Genomic DNA, 20,400 nt, shown 5'->3' on the forward strand with positions numbered 1-20,400 from the left:
CATCTTGGATCGCTTGATTTAAAATCCAGTGCGGTGGTGCACTGAGACAACACTGCAACAGCACTCTCTTTGTCCAACATGTCATGGACCTAATTGTATGCATGTCCTGTGTAGTCTGTATAGACAGATGAGTAACAAGTGTAAAACACAAGGGCAGGTCATCTTGTTATAATGCAATGTTCTTCATGGTTTTTATACATACATATATCTGACACACATCAGTCATCTAAGCATTGCAGAAGACCAGTGACACCAGCAAAAGCCATGGCCACCTCATACAGGAGAAACTTGTAGAAAATGACAAAAAGCCGTTTTTCATCTGATCTCCAAGGTGCCCAAATTCTAGCTATTTAAGAATCTCTGGGATCCACCAGAACAAGCCTGAACCATTTAATGCACAGGACCCAAAGGAGTCTATCGTGTGTTTGTGCCCTGAGAGACAGATTATATACCATCAATCCATAAAAAACAAGCTATAAGATTGGGATGAAATGGAGTGAAATACATATTTGATCCTCTACAACCCAGCCAGAATTCTGGCTCCCACCGATGGGCATCTAGATTACAATCAATCAGCCAGTCAATTACAGATTCTCCTGATCTCAACTCCTTATGTGTACATCTGTCCACAGAAGACCATCAGCAAGAAGATTGGTGATAAATGCAGGTGTGATTATTCAGAAATGTAAAATCAGTCGCCCTCAGTCTGGTGCTCCATCCAAAATAATCATGAGAAAGGTGGTGGGTTAGCCCAAAACTACACAGAGCTACAGTAATCAAATGATTGGTTCCCCTGTAGAGTTAGGAAGGTGATGCTAGTGTTGTACCTTAACTTTGGAATCATATTTTGACCATTTTTGTATATGTAATATGCTTCAATATTAAATATGCAGCAAAAAAACAGCCAAATTATGAAGTTTCTTGAATTTAAATGAGAAAATATGAAGATGTAATCAGTGTAAAGGGTGAAATGACTTTTAATTTTCAGTACTCAGCAGTTTTTAATGCACAGCCCTGCAGCCAGCCAGCCTCATAAACTACTCTGCATTATCCCCCATAATCCAGCATTTCTAATAATACATACAATGCTCTTTCCCTTAAAGCTGAACCTAATAGAACTGCGTGAGTTCTCTATGTGTTTTACTAATATGCCTCCTGGAATCAGCTGAATATGACTGATTGATAATATCCACCGGTACAGTTTGTATATCCGATTATCCAGCAGCCGCTCCAGCTTGAGCATTACCGATCTTTATAGCTAAGACTGTTACTAATTACATTCACCTGCTAGCTGATTTGAAAAAAGAGCAAATGACTTTCCACGCTTTGCTCCTGATTGATTGCCATTTCTAACGTGATGTCGTGGATATGGAGAGCCAAATTTGTGCTCATTCAGCCCTCCGTACCTGTGCTCTGTCAATATTCATCAGGCTTTACAGCTGTGGAGAAACTCATTCTCCACACGTGCTCTTCCGCTCTTTGATGAACAGCCTCTAATTCATACATGGAGGGAAGATGATGGTTTTGCAAACACTTTCACACAGGGATATTCACACCTCAGCTGCTTGAAATTCAGAAACCCGAAAAACAACAGCAGATGTACAAATGCACACTTACATGTAGGAGCCATATGGAGAAAGTGTTTGTTTTTGTTCCGCCGGCTGACCGAAAACTGCAGTTTGAATACTTTCAGCTACGGCGCGATCCGAAAATGTATACACAGAGTCAGATCGTCAGGTAGTGCAGGCTTTCATTTTCTGCAGGCGAGTCAAGACACTGAGCATGGGAGGCTTATACTCTTTGATTCAGATTTAAGTGGGTTTTTTTTTTTTTTTTTCTTAAAGTGGATCTCTAAAATCGTCTGTACTTTAGAGAAGAAAGTGTGTGTGTGTGTGTGGGGGGGGTATATATATGTGTGTGAGAGAGAGAGATGATTGGGTTACCATACTACTGTCAGGATGCTGTGCACTCCTTCTGAATTATGCATCTCTCGTTCAAAGAAAGAATGAAGAATAGCGTGAGAGAGAGAAAACGGAGAAGAGGGGGCAGTCGTAAGATAAATGACAACAGCACAAAAGCATCTCAATAGACTGGTACCCCACACACACACACGCTCACACAGCAGTGCTAGACAGCGATGAGAGAGGAGAAGAAAAATGGGTTGATTAGTACCAGCGGATGGAAAGGGGAAGTGTGTATGTTTGTTTGTGAGGTTTTTGTGTGCATGTGTTGGTGACGCTTATGTAAAGGTTAGTTGTATCCACATGCAGTAGCCTTTGACTAAAGCAAGGTGGCACTGTTTATCCTCTAACTGTGAAGTAGTGTGTCTCAGATTGTGTCTGCACATAGTCTAAGAGATATATGTATGTGTGTGTGTGTGTGTGTGTGTGTGTGTATACATATATACGTATACATACATATATACGTATACATACATATATACGTATACATACATATATATACGTATACGTGTATACATATATATACGTATACGTGTATACATATACGTGTATACATATATACGTGTGTGTGTGTGTGTGTGTGTATTTTTCAATGATGCCATTATGAAGTGTGTGAGCTTCTCTGCGAGTGTGTCTCTGTGCGTATCATACTATCCTCTTCCCTGTCTGTTCCATAAAGCACTTGCTGCATTTGGCTAATTAATTTTTAGCACGTACATAAATTATTTAAAACACCCAACTGGTCCATCTGTGAGTTGCAACATGTAAAAATATCAGCAGGATAATTTCATATCCCGGCTGTTTAAAAATTCAGCAGTGATAAATAGGATGCACGCAGTCGTCGGCGTTAACATACAGCTTGAGTCAAAGAAATGTCAGTCATAGTAATAGTCGTGATTTTTAAGTGTATTGATTCCCAATGAAGAAATCCTGTTTGTTTTGATCTCACATGTCAGGGAGGCCAAAGGTTGGGCTTGGACATTTTAGAAAAGCAAATGGAGTCATTGTCCAAGATCAGTACCTCAGAGGGTACCTCTGTAGAAGGAAGGTAGGTCAACTAATCTGGACACAAAAATACAATTTAATTAAACAACTGAGAACATGTTAAAGTTAACTAAATGATGACCAATAGGTATAGAAAGCCCAAAGTAGTATTAAAAAAAAAAAGTGTAAAAAAATAAAATAAAATCACAAACCAATAAAATCAATACATCCATCTGAATCTGGTCTTTAGCAGGTCTTAAAATAGTTTAAGTGCAACCTCAGATAAACAGCAATACATGTCATTATTTATTTAATTAACTACACCCTTATTCATTAAGAAGGTGAGTAGCTGGTGATCAAATGCACTGATTACTGATTACCAGCACACCCTGTGTAAAAGCAGAAGATTTGACGATTTGCTGTACAGAAATGTTTCAGCATGCTTTAACACAATACCAACGAGAACTAAAAAAATCTGTAATGATGTATAAGGTTACAAGGCCGTTTCTAAACAATTTGAAGTCGTCATACTACAATGAGAAAGAGGGAAAACATTCAAGATGGCTGCCACTTTTGAAGTTAAAATAGTGAAAATGTTTGAAGACAAACAAGTTTAGCCAACGTTAGCTAACAAATTGTTAGCTAAACAGCCGTTAAACAGTTTGCTATCCCCAATGTTTAGTGACATTAAATGGATATGTAGAAGTGGATACATGCTTAAATTGTAATCTGATAGTTATAGATGCATGGAAACAGTTAGCTAACCAAAACTGGTACATTTTTAAGCTAAATGTAATCGCAAATCTTAACTATTAGGCTGAAATTAGGCCAGATCCGAACATATCTGAACACCAGAGGTGCTGTTTTTGACAAGGTTCTTGAGTGGACTGAACTGCGGGACTACGTCATATTTTATCAAGGTGGTGTTGAACCGTGGCCTGCTCCTAGCTAACAGCCATTTTAATGAAAAAACTGTCTTTGAGTTCTCATACAGGTAAAACCTGCTTTGCTATGAGTGCGCTTCCTGCAACTACAGTATTTTGTGTGTAGTGTAATAAACAATAGATAGACCTTACAAACATCAAAAGTATTTTAATACTGAAAAGCTCCTACTGACACTCACTTTGTTGTGTTTCTATTTTGTCATAATGACAGACATACCTTTTTCAAACAGCTGAAAGCAGAAAAATCACAGGTGCCTTAAGAATATGACAAAGTTGATTTGAAAGTTTTATGGAAAATCTTAACTTACAGTGTTAAAAACAAACAAAATGTGCGGGATCACAACCCTTTGAATTCTTAGAAATGCAATTTCTATTTTGGCGTAGTCATTTAAATCTATTCAAACACAGCAAAGAAAGAATATTAAAGATAAATAAGTGTATTTATTTTACTTTATTATATCTTATTGTGATGAAGGATGTGTGTGGGAGGATGTACGCTGCCTATCTTTAAATTTAAAAATCTGTGTGCTTTGTCTGCTGAAGGCTTCATATATGGCAACATCTTATAACTCTGTGCCCCAGGCAGTGTGTACATACACAGACACATTATTTATCTATATCCATGCTTCACACATGGTTTTATATATGGCTTTCATGTATTTCTTGGTAATCACTTTGGCCCTGCAAAACAAACACACACACACACACACACAAAGCCCGCCTGGTCACGTTGGATATACACACAGTGTTGTGATTTACAGATGATCATAACATGGCAGTATAGAGGACTTAGTTATTCGTATTTGTCATGAGTATCTGTGTGTGTTTGTTATGGAAATGAGACCGAGGGGTCACATTATTCAGCAGTAGTTGACATGCAGCCTCCCCAGGTCCATATCAATATCCCCCCACGGACGCAGCAGGAAAAATAAGGCAATTTGTTTCCTAGAATATTAATGACAGTCAGGAAGGACCGAGAGAAACTGATGTTAAGTAAACGCTCTCTGAACCATACAAGGTGTTGTTCTTCATCCTGGGGCAGAGAGGCCTCCAAGGGGAAGATGTTGGTATTGTAATTGAAGGACTGAATTTCAAATTGCTGTGCTTTGGAAAACTGAGCTTTTCCCAGGTTTATTTAAGTAGCATCCAACAATATTCATCTTTTCTATTCTACACCGTTTAAGGCCTGGATTACCCAAACAAAAAAACCCCACACACACAAATCCCACTGTGCTGAAATCAGGTTTTGTGCCACAGATGTTCACAGCTGTCCAAATGCAGTGGTGGTAAATGCATTTAGTTTCTGAACATGTTTTAAAAATGCATCAGCAGTTTGCTCTCTTAGAAACACATTGTTGTTCCATTAATAACAGATAATCCACCGATTTAACCAGTTTCTGTGAAACTGGGCAAAGACTGAAATATCTCCGATGATCCATTTGAAACACATTCGTTGTCCGAAGAAGATGACTCATGACTGGAATTTGACACGTTACAATAAAGTGTTTGTAAACTGTTTAACACATGATACTAGTATGATTTATGAATGCTTTTTAACTCCCTAGTTTCTTATCTAGAAACATTGTCTGTCCAAAAATGTTAAAATCTATAAACCACCTTTAAATAGAAATGGTTTTATTTGTCACTCGTTGTGTAATAGGGGACAGTTGTTGCTATTGGATGATCCAGACTTTGTGGCGTATGTAACCCTCTTAAACATTTGCCACCCCATCTTACGCTGATATTCACTTCATTTGGTGATAATGTGGTTTTAGTTGGCGCACTTTTGTGTTGCTGATGGCTACTTTGTTACAGGGATGTCAGAAGAATTGACACTTTTAATGCCAAAATTCTAAAAATGAGATGTTACTTGTTTCTTTTTTCCTTTTTTTTTCCATTTAGTGCTGTAGGTACATACTGTAGGAAACTTATGTGATGAGACTGCAGTTGTTCCAGAGCTGACAGGGGCAACACCTACAAATGGCTATAAGCGCTACTGTACTTTTCACACAAAGGGAAGGAAAAACTTCCAATTTAGTGAAGCACCTAAAAGGCTAGCATCCAGATCTGAATGAATTATCCTTCTGATGTTACCCTAAAATTTCCATGACCATCTTGTTTGGGACAGCTGGTCTGAAATCAGTTTTATTACTTTAGCTAAAATGTTTTCTGTTATAGAAATGCTTAAGCTAAAGTCCCGTAACTAACATTATACCCTGTAGTAGGCTACTCAGCAGCCATCCTAATATTCAATTCAGTTTTATTCAACTAGTTCCAAGGTGCTTTATATTGTAGGGTAAAATCAGAATCAGAATACTTTATTGATCCCTGGGGGAAATTATTTATATATTATATAAATATCTATCTATCTATCTATCTATCTATCTATCTATCTATCTATCTATCTATCTATCTATCTATCTATCTATCTATCTATCTATCTATCTATCTATCTATCTATCTATCTATCTATCTATCTATCTATCTATCTATCTATCTATCTATCTATCTATCTATCTATCTATCTATCTATCTATCTATCTATCTATCTATCTATCTATCTATCTATCTATCTATCTATCTATCTATCTATCTATCTATCTATCTATCTATCTATCTATCTATCTATCTATCTATCTATCTATCTATCTATCTATCTATCTATCTATCTATCTATCTATCTATCTATCTATCTATCTATCTATCTATCTATCTATCTATCTATCTATCTATCTATCTATCTATCTATCTATCTATCTATCTATCTATCTATCTATCTATCTATCTATCTATCTATCTATCTATCTATCTATCTATCTATCTATCTATCTATCTATCTATCTATCTATCTATCTATCTATCTATCTATCTATCTATCTATCTATCTATCTATCTATCTATCTATCTATCTATCTATCTATCTATCTATCTATCTATCTATCTATCTATCTATCTATCTATCTATCTATCTATCTATCTATCTATCTATCTATCTATCTATCTATCTATCTATCTATCTATCTATCTATCTATCTATCTATCTATCTATCTATCTATCTATCTATCTATCTATCTATCTATCTATCTATCTATCTATCTATCTATCTATCTATCTATCTATCTATCTATCTATCTATCTATCTATCTATCTATCTATCTATCTATCTATCTATCTATCTATCTATCTATCTATCTATCTATCTATCTATCTATCTATCTATCTATCTATCTATCTATCTATCTATCTATCTATCTATCTATCTATCTATCTATCTATCTATCTATCTATCTATCTATCTATCTATCTATCTATCTATCTATCTATCTATCTATCTATCTATCTATCTATCTATCTATCTATCTATCTATCTATCTATCTATCTATCTAACAATGACACAGAGAAAATAAAGAAATCCACAACAATCATATGACAGTCCCGCTGAACAAGTACAGTGGGAAGGAAAAACTCCCTTTTAACAGGCAGGAACCTACGGCAGATCCAACCAGTTGGGAAAATATTTCAGTTTCTGCCCTGTTGCTGCTTTTATTTGCCAAAATGACATTTTTATTAAACGTTTAGAAGGTTCTTAATAATGGATCTTTCATTACAATGGATGATGATTTTGATTTCATGTTGACCTTGGTATCAAGAATCGTGTAATTCTTTTGATCCTCGACTGCTAAATTTCTGGTATCAGCACATCCCTACAAATAGCAGAACCCCACTGAGATTTCCTGGTCTCTGCTCACTGTGTACTTGGATTGTAATCAGCATGTTTGTATTCGTAATGTGAACTTGTTAGCATGCTACTGTTAGCATTTAGGTCTACTGAGGTGCACTATATCTTTAAACACATCAAGCAAAGGTACATTTATCTTAATTTTACTTAGGTGGTAGGAAATGCTGCTGTTCCAGGGTAACCAGAACAGGCTTGGTGTAACTGGCTCTTTATTGTGTATCCCTAAAGTGTTTTTAGGTCTTCTTGGGGTGGTCTGTTCTGCTCTGAATTCAAACTGTAGCTTGTCAGCAAATGACTTGACTTTCACCTTCGTCAGCACCCAACAACCATCACCTATAATGGCACCATGTTGGGATACGGCACCCTTTATGGACTTGTTCTAATTAGCTGTTAATTACATTTTTTATACATAGAACCAGTTTGTTTAGGAAAACTTTTTCTTTTTATATGTAAGAAGTTTTTTCTTAACTTAATAGGATTTTTCCTGCATGCAATGCAAAGGCATCTTGAGCAGATGCTACTTGATTGGATTGGGTCAAGTTAAAGGTTACGGCTTAGCGCCGAGCATCTCGTGATCAATGGAAAGTCATCACCGAGACTGAAAAACAGTACTTCATTTTGTTGATACTTTGTGTTTGATTGAGTGATGAGCGGAAGCAGCGGGGCGGCCTTCATCAGCATCACTCCCCTGCCTGTGTCAGCCATAAAAAATTAACTCCTGAAAAGCAAATCATCATCATCCCTCCATACATTAAAAGAAGTTGTTCTTCAAAACAAATAAATCGTTCTCGAGGGGAGCTCATCATCACTGAGTGTGTGTGTGTGTGTGTGTGTGTGTGTGTGTGTGCGCGTCACGTTATGCTCGGAGACTTCTTCTTTGATTGATGCTGTCAACGAGTTTGGAGAAAGAGACGGAGGCTCGGGAGAGTTGGAGATAAGCAGAGAAAGAGGAAGGAAGATAAAGAAGAGAGAAGGAGCTCGCGAAGCATCCATCAGCCAGCGCAATCAGATTGCTTTCCTGGTGATCTGTCTTTTCTTTTCCCTTCTTTGCATCTGCCAGCCGCTCAATCCCTCATCTCGCAGCTCACGGCAACGCTCATACGTATGCGCGCATGAATACAGTTGACGAATCTCCTTTGCATGGCGTTGGCCAGGTGTCATGAGGATATTGAATCACGGGAGGTTGAGGTGAGAGGCGGCGTCACAGTGTGATGGATGATGCATATCTCTCCGCCTACTCCGTGCGCATTGTTTACACACACACACACACACACACACACACGGTCTGTTTGGTTATTGTTGTTGTTGTTAATTGACACCCTAAACTCGTCTGTTGTTTTATTTCCTTCCCTCGTTCCATCGCGGTTATTGCTTTTCATTAAGTGGTCATTTCCCTTCGCCGCCGCCATCTAATGAGAGCGTCACGCCGCCAAGCGCCCATTTATCAAACCAATCCGTGCAATAGCACAGATCGCAGCGGGCACACACAAACACGCGCTCGCTCCCCTATCTGCCATCATGTCCCTGTCTCAATTAGGATTGTTTGTCATTCTCCTGCCCTCCATCCCCTGTTCATTTGGCCGCCCCCGTCTCTTCCCGTCGTCTCATTGTGTCAGCCGTGTCATTGTGTTTGACAGCTTCTCATTCTCACGTCAGATCTCATTTGAGCGCTAATTTCATACGTGCACACCTCGCCCCGGGCCTCGCCGTGTGTCACGTCCCCCGAACTGGACGAAATGGCCGGTCAGAGTTTTTCTCCTTTGTTCACGAAATACAGAAGTCATCGTGTCGCTGCGGAGGCACCAGCCGGTGTGTTATGCACTGTAAGGGGTTCGAGAGTGAATGAGCTGTGAATCCAGCTCTGTTTGCTTTCCTCAGACACACACACACACAGTCACACACGCATCTGCATACTTGGCAGAACGAAGCAGGTTGCATCCCCACTGCCGGCAAGATAAATCACATAAAAGCCTTCCTGTGATCACGGCACAGTGGAGATGCTATATAACCTGGCTGTGTGTTTCCAGCTTGTTCATATGCCAGGACTCATATTGTTTATCCTGTCACGCTTGTCTCAAGAAAAGCTTGTTTGTTTCAGATTTGTGTACATATCATGTTTAATATTTTCGAACATTTAGGATGCAGTTTTAACTTTTTTGTTTGTCTTCCAGCTGGTGGCAGTGTTTAACAAACCCCAGCATGTGAGGACGGAGAGCCCCCGAGAGAGCATGTCTAACAGCTCGTCCAGTGCTGCCCCGAGTCCAGAGCCCTTCACCTACTACCCCCACCTGCAGTACCAGGATGAAGACAGAGGAGAGATCGAAGTCAACGAGGCCATCCTCAAAGCCAGTACGTCCCTACCTGCTGTGTAACTTTTTCGTGTGCACGTGTTAATTATGCAAGTTGAGCCTCAACTCGTGAAAATACACTTTTCCTGACACAGATGTAAGAGAAGAGTCTGCAAAAATCTCTTAAACACCTGAACAACCGAGGCTATACTCAATCAACACATTTTTTTGTGCATGTGAGAAGGGGTATCATGGTGATACAGCTGTGTATGTGTGTGTAGGTGTGTGACTGCATGTGTGTGTGAGAGAGGGCGAGAGAATCAGAAAGTGCATTTCTGGAACAGATGCAAGCCGAACACAGAAACTTTTTGCCTGTAACTTGATGGCGTGTGAAAACAGATGCAGCGTTGACGCAACCTGCTCTCCTGGCGTCCTCACTTAGCGTTCTTTACTTAGTCTGAGCAAAGTGTAAGAACGAGAACCAACTGAGAGCCACCGAGGCAGCAATGCAGCATTAATTTAGAAAAACAAAAAACAACTGCTGAGGATTGAGTTGCATTTTAATTTTAAAAAAACACAATTGGAAAATGCCCATTTACACATCAGCCCTGTTGTTTTTGACACTGAAATTACACTTTGGGATTGGGAGGTCCGTTAAGGTACTTGACTGATAAATGTTATATCATTTTCCTATCGTCCCCTGTTGATTTTGGATATTATTCTGCTTCTAAAATAAGTGAAGTGCTTTGGGGGAAAAAATCCACATCTCACATTATTTAGTTTTGTATTCTGACCAAGTGAACCTGTTGCTGCTATAAGTTAGCCAAGCTATGGCAATGATACCAACTGACAAAGAAGATGTGAAGGTAAAGTCAAAATTAAGTCAATCCACAAGATGTCAAAGCTTGCAGTTCCTCTACTGGCCACTTGAGGCAGGCTCTAAAAGCGAGTCCATCCCTTCAGATTCATTACAAATAGGTTTAGCTTACCTAGTTTTCCCTTTGTGACATCTACACAAGGTTGGTTACTTACCTGATTAAACTTTATCAACTAGTGCATGCATAACAGAAGTTTTGGGTATATAAATGAGATGTTATTGTTGTGAAATAAAAATTATATGATGCTGTTATATGGTGTCTTAAGTACATAAATGCTAAAAACAACTCATCTTAGCAACTGCCTAGCAATAGGCTAGGCAACATAATAACAGCATATTATCTGATCTGGATAAGAACCTTCAGGGGCTTTCTTAGTGACAAGTAGTTTTAACTTTGTCTTAGTGCAACTAAACAGTGAACAAGACAATCCAAATGTATATTTAGATTACACTTTGTGTTGAGCCTGTTTTTTTCCATCATTCATATTTAGTCCTGTTTAATATCATATTTAATTATGGATCCACCATGCTGATCAAGCTAACTTGGCAGTGCTAGGATTAGATGAGACTTCTCCAGCTGTACCCATGTGATCAAAGGTGGTCACATTTGGTTTAAAGAGGTAAAACATTAAGACAGTAGTCTACATACCAGTGCACAACTTCAGTATTATCTTTATATCCAGTCTGTCTTTTATACTTTTAATAACAACACTGTTTAGCATGTATGTTGTTTGATACAAGCTGCTTCACCATGCCTTGTATATATAAGTAAGTGATGACAAATACATGTTAAAAATGAGAAAAGCTGATCAAAGTTGACAGCTGATTTAATTTTTAAAATATTCAAATAATCAGAATGGTGCGAGTAGGAGGATGTGTGGTTACCATAGTGTGAATAAAGCTACTAGAGAATTTTAAATATGCATTGCAAATATACATGCCAACCTGCTGCACAGCTTCTTTTATATTTATTAGTCTCTGTTTTTGGTTTAGCTTTAGTTTTTAGACAGACTGGTTTAGCTCTGTGTGCGAGCAGAGAAGTTTAAATTCCTGTGGCCTTGAGTCACTTGTAGGACTTTTCCTCTGATCTGTCCTGGTCTTGTTATGTACGCCTTCTGTAGGAAATCAGACGGTGGGAATGGCTATGAAAAATGAGTCTTACCAAGGCTGTTAGAAGCTCGGTGACTCGATCAAGGGGGATTGATGCTGTTTGGTGCCGCTCATTCCACAGTCAATCTGATGCACTCATCAGTTTAATATGGAGGATGACAGATTACTATGTTTGTGAAGTGGAGCTGATATAAAAAGTAAACGTCCTTGCAGTCAGAAAATAAAGTATAGAAGTTACTGGGTCTACAGAGGGGAAACGGCATAAGAAGAGTATTCAGTCAGAAGCCTGAGGGAGCCTCTGGTGAAATATCTGCTCTGTCTGGGCTGTAGGCTGCTCCGGCTATAGATACATTTTACTGTAAATAATCGGAGCAGAATTTTTCCCTCATTCTTTTCCATTCCTGGGCCTTGGATTGATTAATTTTTGAGTACCAAGTGAAAGATGAAAAGCAAGATAAAAGAGCCTTGATGTGATTTAATAAGGGTCTGTCTAATCACTGGGTCACCCTGCAACCCCTTTCATTCTCCTCCCTCCATCTGTTAACCGTAGAGGAACAGTGTGATACCCCCACGCATACAACTGGCCTTTGCTAGCCCTCTCTGTGTGCCCACTTTCACCCATGCCCCATCATCTGCCTTCTCGCCTCTCGACCCACTCATTTTTTCCCTTTTCTGCTATTCAGCTTCAACCACCTGCCATCTAGCTCCACAGCCGAGGCCCTAGACCTTGACCCCCCTCACCCCCAGGAAATCTTTTCTCTCACCCTCCCATCCAACCCCGCTTTCCCTGTGTCTGCATGGCTTCCAGCTCTAACTAGATTAGCACTGTAGCCTGTTAGCATGCCCAGGGTCCAGCCAAGCATGAATGGACTAATTCCAGCCAACCCCCCCTCTCCAAACCCGATATGCCTATTCCACCCTGTCTTTAACCCAGTGGGACCTCTTCCTGCTCCCACCCCGCAACCTGCTCTCCAGCCCTGCTGAACCTTGACTAACTTAGTTATGATGTGACCCTGTGACGCCCCTCATAGGGAGCCAGACGCAATAAAGGACACTTTTGTCATCCGGACATGCACGCGCGCACACAATGACACAAAAGAATCTGCATGCAAGTTAACCAACCAATCGCACCCAAAGCGCCCATATATCTACTGCCGGGAAAGTCTTACGGGAGTGTGTCTGTGTGTGTTTGCTGTCCTTCTTGCTGTAACGAGTTTGGTTGTTAACCGGGTGTTACATCATATCTTGCTCTGGAGTAACATCATGTCTGGAGACAAGGACAAAGCGATGGGTTGTAAACAGTCAGACCTGATAGAGAGAGGTTTAATTCACAGGATCGCATAGGCTCAGGTTATGCAGCCTATGAAATACATGCTTGCGCAGGTTGTTAAAATTAGCCCTAGGAATCGATTGACCCATTTCTCTTATTTAAACCAGAACACAGAGATATCATAGACATACTGCAGGAATCAATATGAAGAATAGCAAATGAAGTGTCAAAAGTAATGTTGTTAATTGATTGTGCATCAGTGCTTAAAGTGCAAGCAAAGATTCAGGGTGGTTTTTAATGCTGCAGATTTATCAAAAGATAAAGAAATATAGGAGTAGGAAAGCGAGCATTGGTCTACAGTAATCTCATAAAAATAGAGGAACAGTGATGGCAGAAAATCTTTTCTTCTTATATAAAATAATAGAAAAAATAGGACTTACAAAGCCCATGAAAACCACTTTTCAAATGCACAATGGCAATAAAAGGCTATTCTGTTCTATTCTATTCTACTTTATGAAATAAGTATTTGCTATTCTAATTGGAGCCTGACAGATTGATGGGGCTGATATATTGGTTGATATTAGCTATTTGCCAATATTTTGGTTCTGTCATTTCTAATGGCTAATATATTAATATATTATAGTATAAAAATTGTATTGCATTGATTCAAGATGGTTCGGTCTGACATCCTGATCAGTGCAAAGTAAACAGAGTGAATTGACACAGGCTATAAAATTCATATGAGAAATAATGTTAATACCCTGAAATGAGAGGTGGGTGGCTGACTTCCCCAAGTTGTTGGGTGTGATTTGGGTAATTGGCATTCAGTCTCAGTGATTGAAACTGATCATTCAATGAGTCTATGCTAGGCTTTTTCTAAGCCTTTACCCTCTTTTTTTATTTTTTATTTTGGTAAAATAAATCAAGCGTAGAATCGTAGAAGAGCTTCATATGGTTCAGCAGTGGTTACAGATGGCAGGATGGTCCCTTGATGGCGAGACAGAGAAGGAGAGAGAGCAGTGGGTTCAGACATTAGCAGCACCGGAGCCAGCAGCTATGGTCTTCCATCGTGCTAATGTCTACTTCTGGAGGGGAAAGGCCCTCCACCTCGACAGTGCAAATGCGCTTTGAGAATTTGTTTTGCTCTCCATTTTTCTCTGGCTTGGGAACATTGAGCTGGTCCTGCCGTTCATGCCCTCTCCTCAGACCCTCCCTGATGGCTGTAAATGGCTTTAATTCCTAAACAAGTAATGCAATACTTTTATTAAACCCCTTGAGTTAAAGCTGAACATTGTGCTTTTCACTTCACTCGTTTGATTTAAATCCACTGTGGTTGTTTTTGTCTAAAGGCTTCGAGACCTCACTGTGTGTAAACACTTTAACTCGATTATCTTAGTCAAACTACAAGTGAGAACATTAGCTGATAGCGGTGTTCCTGTCTCATGTACCGACCTTTCATCTTTCTATTATCCAAGAATGTTCATAGTTAACTGATGTAGAGAGCCTCACAGCTGTGGGATAATAACATGTATCATGCAGGCTACAACACATCCTAAAGCATTTACCAACAAGTCATTGAAACGAGAGTTAGTAGGAAAATTAAGTTACCCCAAACCATGTGAATGCTTTAATCACAGAGTTACTTAAATCTTATTATTCACAATAATCTGATTATAAGAAAGCGTGTAATCGCGCTGAATGCTGGTGGACAGAACAAGAAGTAATTCAGTAATCAGTCAGGCATCAAAGTGTTTGTGTGTCAGGTTGGGCCAGTTGTTTGAACAGGGTGATTGGACTTCACGCTGCCCCAGTGGGGTGATTAGACCCGCATTGATCTGCTGCTACACTGACACACACGCGCACACACTTCTAGGAAAAGAGTCCTTATCGCATCATCCCATGAGCAGCCTGAGCTGGGCTGCTCTATCGATTGCCAGCAAAACAAGACCACACAGGCCTGTGGCATGAAAACACACACACTCACGGATATAAATGTGCACACGAGCAAAGCGCTGTCCATAATAATAAATGTCCGTATAGCAGACGCATGCTTGCACATACAAACACAACGGCAAACAAAGGCACACAGTCATAAACACAGTCAGTCAGAAACATGATGCATCCTTGTTTTCATCTTGCCCTGGAAGTGAACTAGCAGCATTGCAGAACTTTTAGAACTGAAAACAAGAGGAAATTCTTAAAATAAACCTCTGTGTTCCCAGAATTGCATAAGCAGCCTAGTTAGGCACAGAGCTGCAGATGGAGAGTCTGAGGCAGATAAACACAGAGCTGGCAGAGTTTACAAGTTTCTCTTCAGCTCTCTCCAGTTACACAAACCTCAATGGAAAGATAAAGGGAAGAACATAAGTTGGGTGCGTTTCAGCGCGCTACCGTTTTCTGGCCTTGAAGTGGGAGCTGAGATGAGTTTCATGGGTGGGATCTGTTTTGAAGTTGGAGGTTACCTTGTGGTTGTGGGTGCACGGTCCTGTCGAATTAGCGAAGCTAAAATAAAACGTTCTATGTTTTTAGTTCTGCCACCTGGCTTCTCGAAATAGACTCCATACTAAATTCAGAAAATGTGTGTGTTCTTAAAATACATAAAAAATTCTGTTCACTTTGCCAAAAGGGCAAGAATGATACTCACTTCCTGTCCTGAGGGCACCATATGTCAGGCTGCTGTATTTAGACGTATTTTTAGTCTGTTTCCAAAGCCTCCTCAGTTTGTTTAAATATTATTTTTATAGCATATGCCAGGCCTGGGGTGCTTTTGCTTCACTCATGTATGGCACAAACGGAGATCTATGGTTAATTTATCTTGTTATACTTATGTCTTATACTGCTGTATATCGTCAGATGGCAAAAACTGGTTGTTTCTAAACACCTAAAAATGGAGCGACATGGACATGTAGCAATTATGTATACATTTTTAGATTTATTTGTATTCTTTGCAAGCTATATAGAAACCTGTTTAGTCTGAAATACAATATAAAGTGCTCTGTAAACCTACAGTTACCAGATGCCAACTATTAGCTATAACGCTAATAGCTTAAAAAGCTTTTCCTGCTTCAGTGCAGCTAGCTAACAATAAAGAACTGCTTACTGATTAAGAAACAGAGTGAAAGTGAACTGTATATACTTGTTAACATAAAATTCAGTGTTGGAGCCAGGATTGGTACAAAAGTGATCCCCTTAGACTGTTTTTTTTTTAGTTTTAGTTTTCTTTATTTTCCCCTGAGCTAGTTCTGTCACGAGTTAGCTAACATAAGCTAATGTGAGTCTGCTAGCAACAACCAACCCAGTGACATTGCATTCTTTACTGGCACAAGAGGGCACTACACACGCTCTCAAACCTTTAACTTCAAACACTTATTTATTAAATCCATTTTCACCGACAGTTTTCAAATCTATGACAGTTTTATAGAGCACGGTGTAAATTATGGTGTAAATTACCTTCTATACATTTGATGTGTCATGTCGACCTTAAGGACTTCATTTCCAGTTCTTCACTCTGTATTTAGTGGTGACTCAAAGAAAAGTCTGTAATTTACACAAATGTTGGTGACCGTTAAGTTATGTGCCAAATCAAAATAATTTGGCTATAGAATCTTTATTTTAAAAGCACATAGATGTTAATAAATGCTCATCATAGATGTTAATAATCACTGTATATGTGACGATGTTCATACAAAACCCAGCCGCTAAGGAGGAGATGGGATATATACAGACATATATGCATACATGCACTATAATCATTAAAGATTTAATCAAAGTCCTCAAACAGTTTGGTCAGCTCCTACCTTTTGACTCGTTAATATGTATCTTAATAAATTATTCCTCAATTTGTGTAACCTAAATTATTCTAATGACTCAGTTTAGATGTGATTCTGATTTCAGGGTTTCCACTAATGTATTACAAGCCTGTCAGATCAAAGTTGGGCCTAGGGATTGGCGAATCTTCTTATGTAACATACATTTTATAACATGTTTCTAGATATAAGCTTCAAGTTAACTAATGAATGTTCTTAATGCATGGCCAATATTTTGTTTAAAGCAGGGATTGTTCAACACTGGTTTGTTTACATGCAGACTGCAATTGGCAATAGGAGCTCCAGATGTGCCTGTTCAGTTAGTGGAAGTTGAATGTGGTCATTGCTGCTGCTAAGTTGGGTATTTTTCAGTGTACTAGCTCAATATTAAAGACCCTATTAGCAGAACAGCCAGCTTTGATTAACAACTCCTCTGAGAGAGTCTTGTTTATGACCGTTCAAATAGTGACTGACCCGAGAGAGTCACAACTGTCACTCTCATCAATATTCCCGCCCCTTAGTGACACCGCTTGACCGTCCAGGGGTCACTGCAGGTCAGAGTTCAATGCTAATGAGCCTTAGGTTCCTTCACATTGCTGTGCCAAGCTCTGGGACTCTAAGTGCTTGGAGGATTGATAGAGGCAGATTTGACTCCAATAGATAAACGGAGGAGGATTTATGGGGCTGACCACTGGGCAGTGGAGCCTGACTGTGACCATGGAGCAGCCTTGGTCACTTTACAAAGTCGCATCATTGACATTGAAGCAAAGTATGTGTGTGGGAGGGGGAGGCTCTTGACTGAGGTTTCACAATGATGCACCTTACTTCTCAAGCTCATTTTAGAAAATCAATTATAGCCATTTGGAAAATGGGTTAATCACTCAGTGTGTCTAATCTCAGGATCCGTCTGTTATGAACATGATGTCATGTATTTTGGCACTTAAAGAACCTGTCTGTCTGTGCAGTTTGTTCCAGCGTTTTGCAGTTCATCATTCAGTAGGACTACATGTGAGTCATTACCTGCATTCACTTTCCATAAATCTAATGACAGGTTTTTACTGCATTCGATAAATGGCCCCTCTGAGCTTGGAGACCTTTACAAATGCATATGCTGATCTGGAAATGTTTAAACAGTAAACATGCCTTCTGTGGTTAAATGGAAGGAACAGGGATGCACTAATCAATGCTCGTATAAAATGTAGCAAATAAATATAGCTGTATACGTTTTTAGAATTTATATTAGTAAGATAATGCATACAAATGGAGCAAGATAAATAAAAATGCTTTAGTTGTTCATCGAATTTATTTGCATCTAATTTAGACCAAAATACCCCAAAGGTGGAACTGAAACTCAATTTTTGAGGCTGTATCAGTTATAAGTGGGGTCTCTGTCTGCGAGTTAAATTAGCTCATATGTCAGTGAAAACATGGCACTTTCATGTTGTATTCACTTTCCTAAAAGCAATGTAGTACTATATTCGTTTGTCCCTTTTATAAGTCTAAACTGACTTGGCAAACTTGTTGCTTTTTGATGTTAAGAACCGTAGGTCTCAGTCATACAGGCCTAGAGATGGATCAGTGGATCAGTCGGAGGAAGGGAAAATTGTTGATTCTTCAACGTGTTGGCAAGTGGTTGCTTGAGATTTCTGGCTTTTGCAATGTGAAATAAATTGCAAAGATAGTGCAAGGCTGAAAACCTAATTGTGATTGGTTTGGTTGCGAACAGATTGCTGCAGTTGCCTGCAGTTTGCATGGAAGATGCCAACTTGTTTGCAAACACTTGCCAACTACTTACTAAACAGATTTTCCCTGCACCATCATATGCATCTTTGCCACCAACCGTGAGTGACTTCCAGAAACCATTTGCCAACTGGTCAGAGACTTGTGGTTGTCAGGGTATCGTTGACCAGTTACTAGGCCACTGAACTGCTTTTGAGGTCATTGTATATTCATCCCACGCAGTGAATGTAACTGTAGCAGCCATTGCATTAGTGCTGTGTGCGTCATACTTGTCTCTGTGTCTTTACAGCTCAACCTCCACCTCTTAAGTTTACAAGGAACTTCCATTCATTTCTGATTTATTCCTCCTGACCCCTCTCCATGTTTTCTTATCTTCACAAAGCTGGTGCTGATTTTTGGTTCCTGTTGAAACTTCTCAACCTGCACTATTGACATTTCTTCCCCTCATTACCTCCATCAGACAGATTTATGTCTGAGATGCACAGAGTTGCACGTTTGCAGAGAGTTGCTGTTTCTAAAATTCACTTTGTGTTCAGTTTGAATACACTTTCACTAAAGGAGTTGTTTTTTTTTTTTCTTAAATGATGAGAAGTTTGTGCAGATAGCGTGACCCAGTTTAGACGCACACAAAATGAACAAATAGCAAGAAACAGACAAATAAAGAGAAGCGTTGATGCCGTTTGATGCGAGCTCCGAGAGATAGCGTTTTTTTTTTTCCTCTGGATGTTTCTCTGTTAAATCAAAGCACATTTCATTATCACAAATCATTCGGTTTCCTGTGTAGTTTAAACATTTCTACACAAAGTCTGCTTTTTGAAATTGGACCACATACATTCTGCTTTTTCCTCAACAAAGCAGGAAAAAAAGAAACTGAATGTAAGAGGGAAAAACAGGAAAACTTGAGTGCTAATTAAAAGAAACCAACATTTTTGAAGCTTTTCCTACTTTTCGTTCGGAACGTCTTGCTTAAATCCCATCACGTCGGTGGTAGCGAGTCAGCGTTGAGTCTTTTTTTGACATTCAGCGTTAGCAGAGGTAGAAGGAATGTGTCAGACAGAGAGTCAGCAGAGAATAGCTGATAGTTTAGGATAAGTAATAAAAATGAATTAATAAAGATGAACACAAACTCAGATTATTGAACGTGTGGATGAGTGTGTTTGAGCCTGAAAGAATATTTGTTTGTGTGTCTAGGACAATTGGAGTGATCGTTTTTCATCTGTCTACACACACACACACACACACACACACACACACACACACACACACACACACACACACACACACCCCCCGACCTCTGCCAGTTCCTTCTTTCCTTCTCTATTCTGACCACGTTAGACCAGGACCCTGTCGTTGACCCTCCAAAGAGAGATTGATTACATGAAAGGAGAGAATTTTGTTTGCCTTCCCTCTCCAGGTTTTCACCCTGCTCTTTCTCTGTCACCATCTCTTGGCTCTCTCCTCAGCTTTTCCCCCCCTTCTTTCTGTTTACTTCACACTCTGCCTTTTTATTTTCCCCTTGACTTTATTTTCTCCTCTGTCGAGTTGCATTTGGAAATACTCCACCGTGGGTTTTACCTCCACAAATACCCGTCTGCTCCCTTTGGGGTGGATTTTAAACGCAAGAGGCAGCACAAAAGTCCAAATTAGTTTCTTTCGAATTGTTTTATTGTGGAATCAGA

General features: G+C 39.4%; 1 protein-coding gene across 2 annotated transcripts in view; it reads left to right on the forward strand.

Annotated features, from left to right (window-relative positions):
- The window catches only part of pard3ba (par-3 family cell polarity regulator beta a), a 207,590-nt gene that overhangs the window by 28,938 nt on the left and 158,252 nt on the right, over window positions 1–20,400 (forward strand). For both annotated transcript variants that reach the window (XM_085347625.1, XM_085347626.1), the window contains exon 3: window positions 9,802–9,979. In XM_085347625.1, coding sequence (XP_085203751.1) covers window positions 9,802–9,979 — 178 coding nt within the window. The remainder of the gene's footprint in view (window positions 1–9,801; window positions 9,980–20,400) is intronic.

The sequence above is a fragment of the Diplotaxodon limnothrissa genome, linkage group LG23 (assembly GCF_057381915.1).
Source record: "Diplotaxodon limnothrissa isolate DT_005_m linkage group LG23, D_limnothrissa_male_GT1.1, whole genome shotgun sequence".
NCBI classification, from domain to species: Eukaryota; Metazoa; Chordata; class Actinopteri; order Cichliformes; family Cichlidae; genus Diplotaxodon; species Diplotaxodon limnothrissa.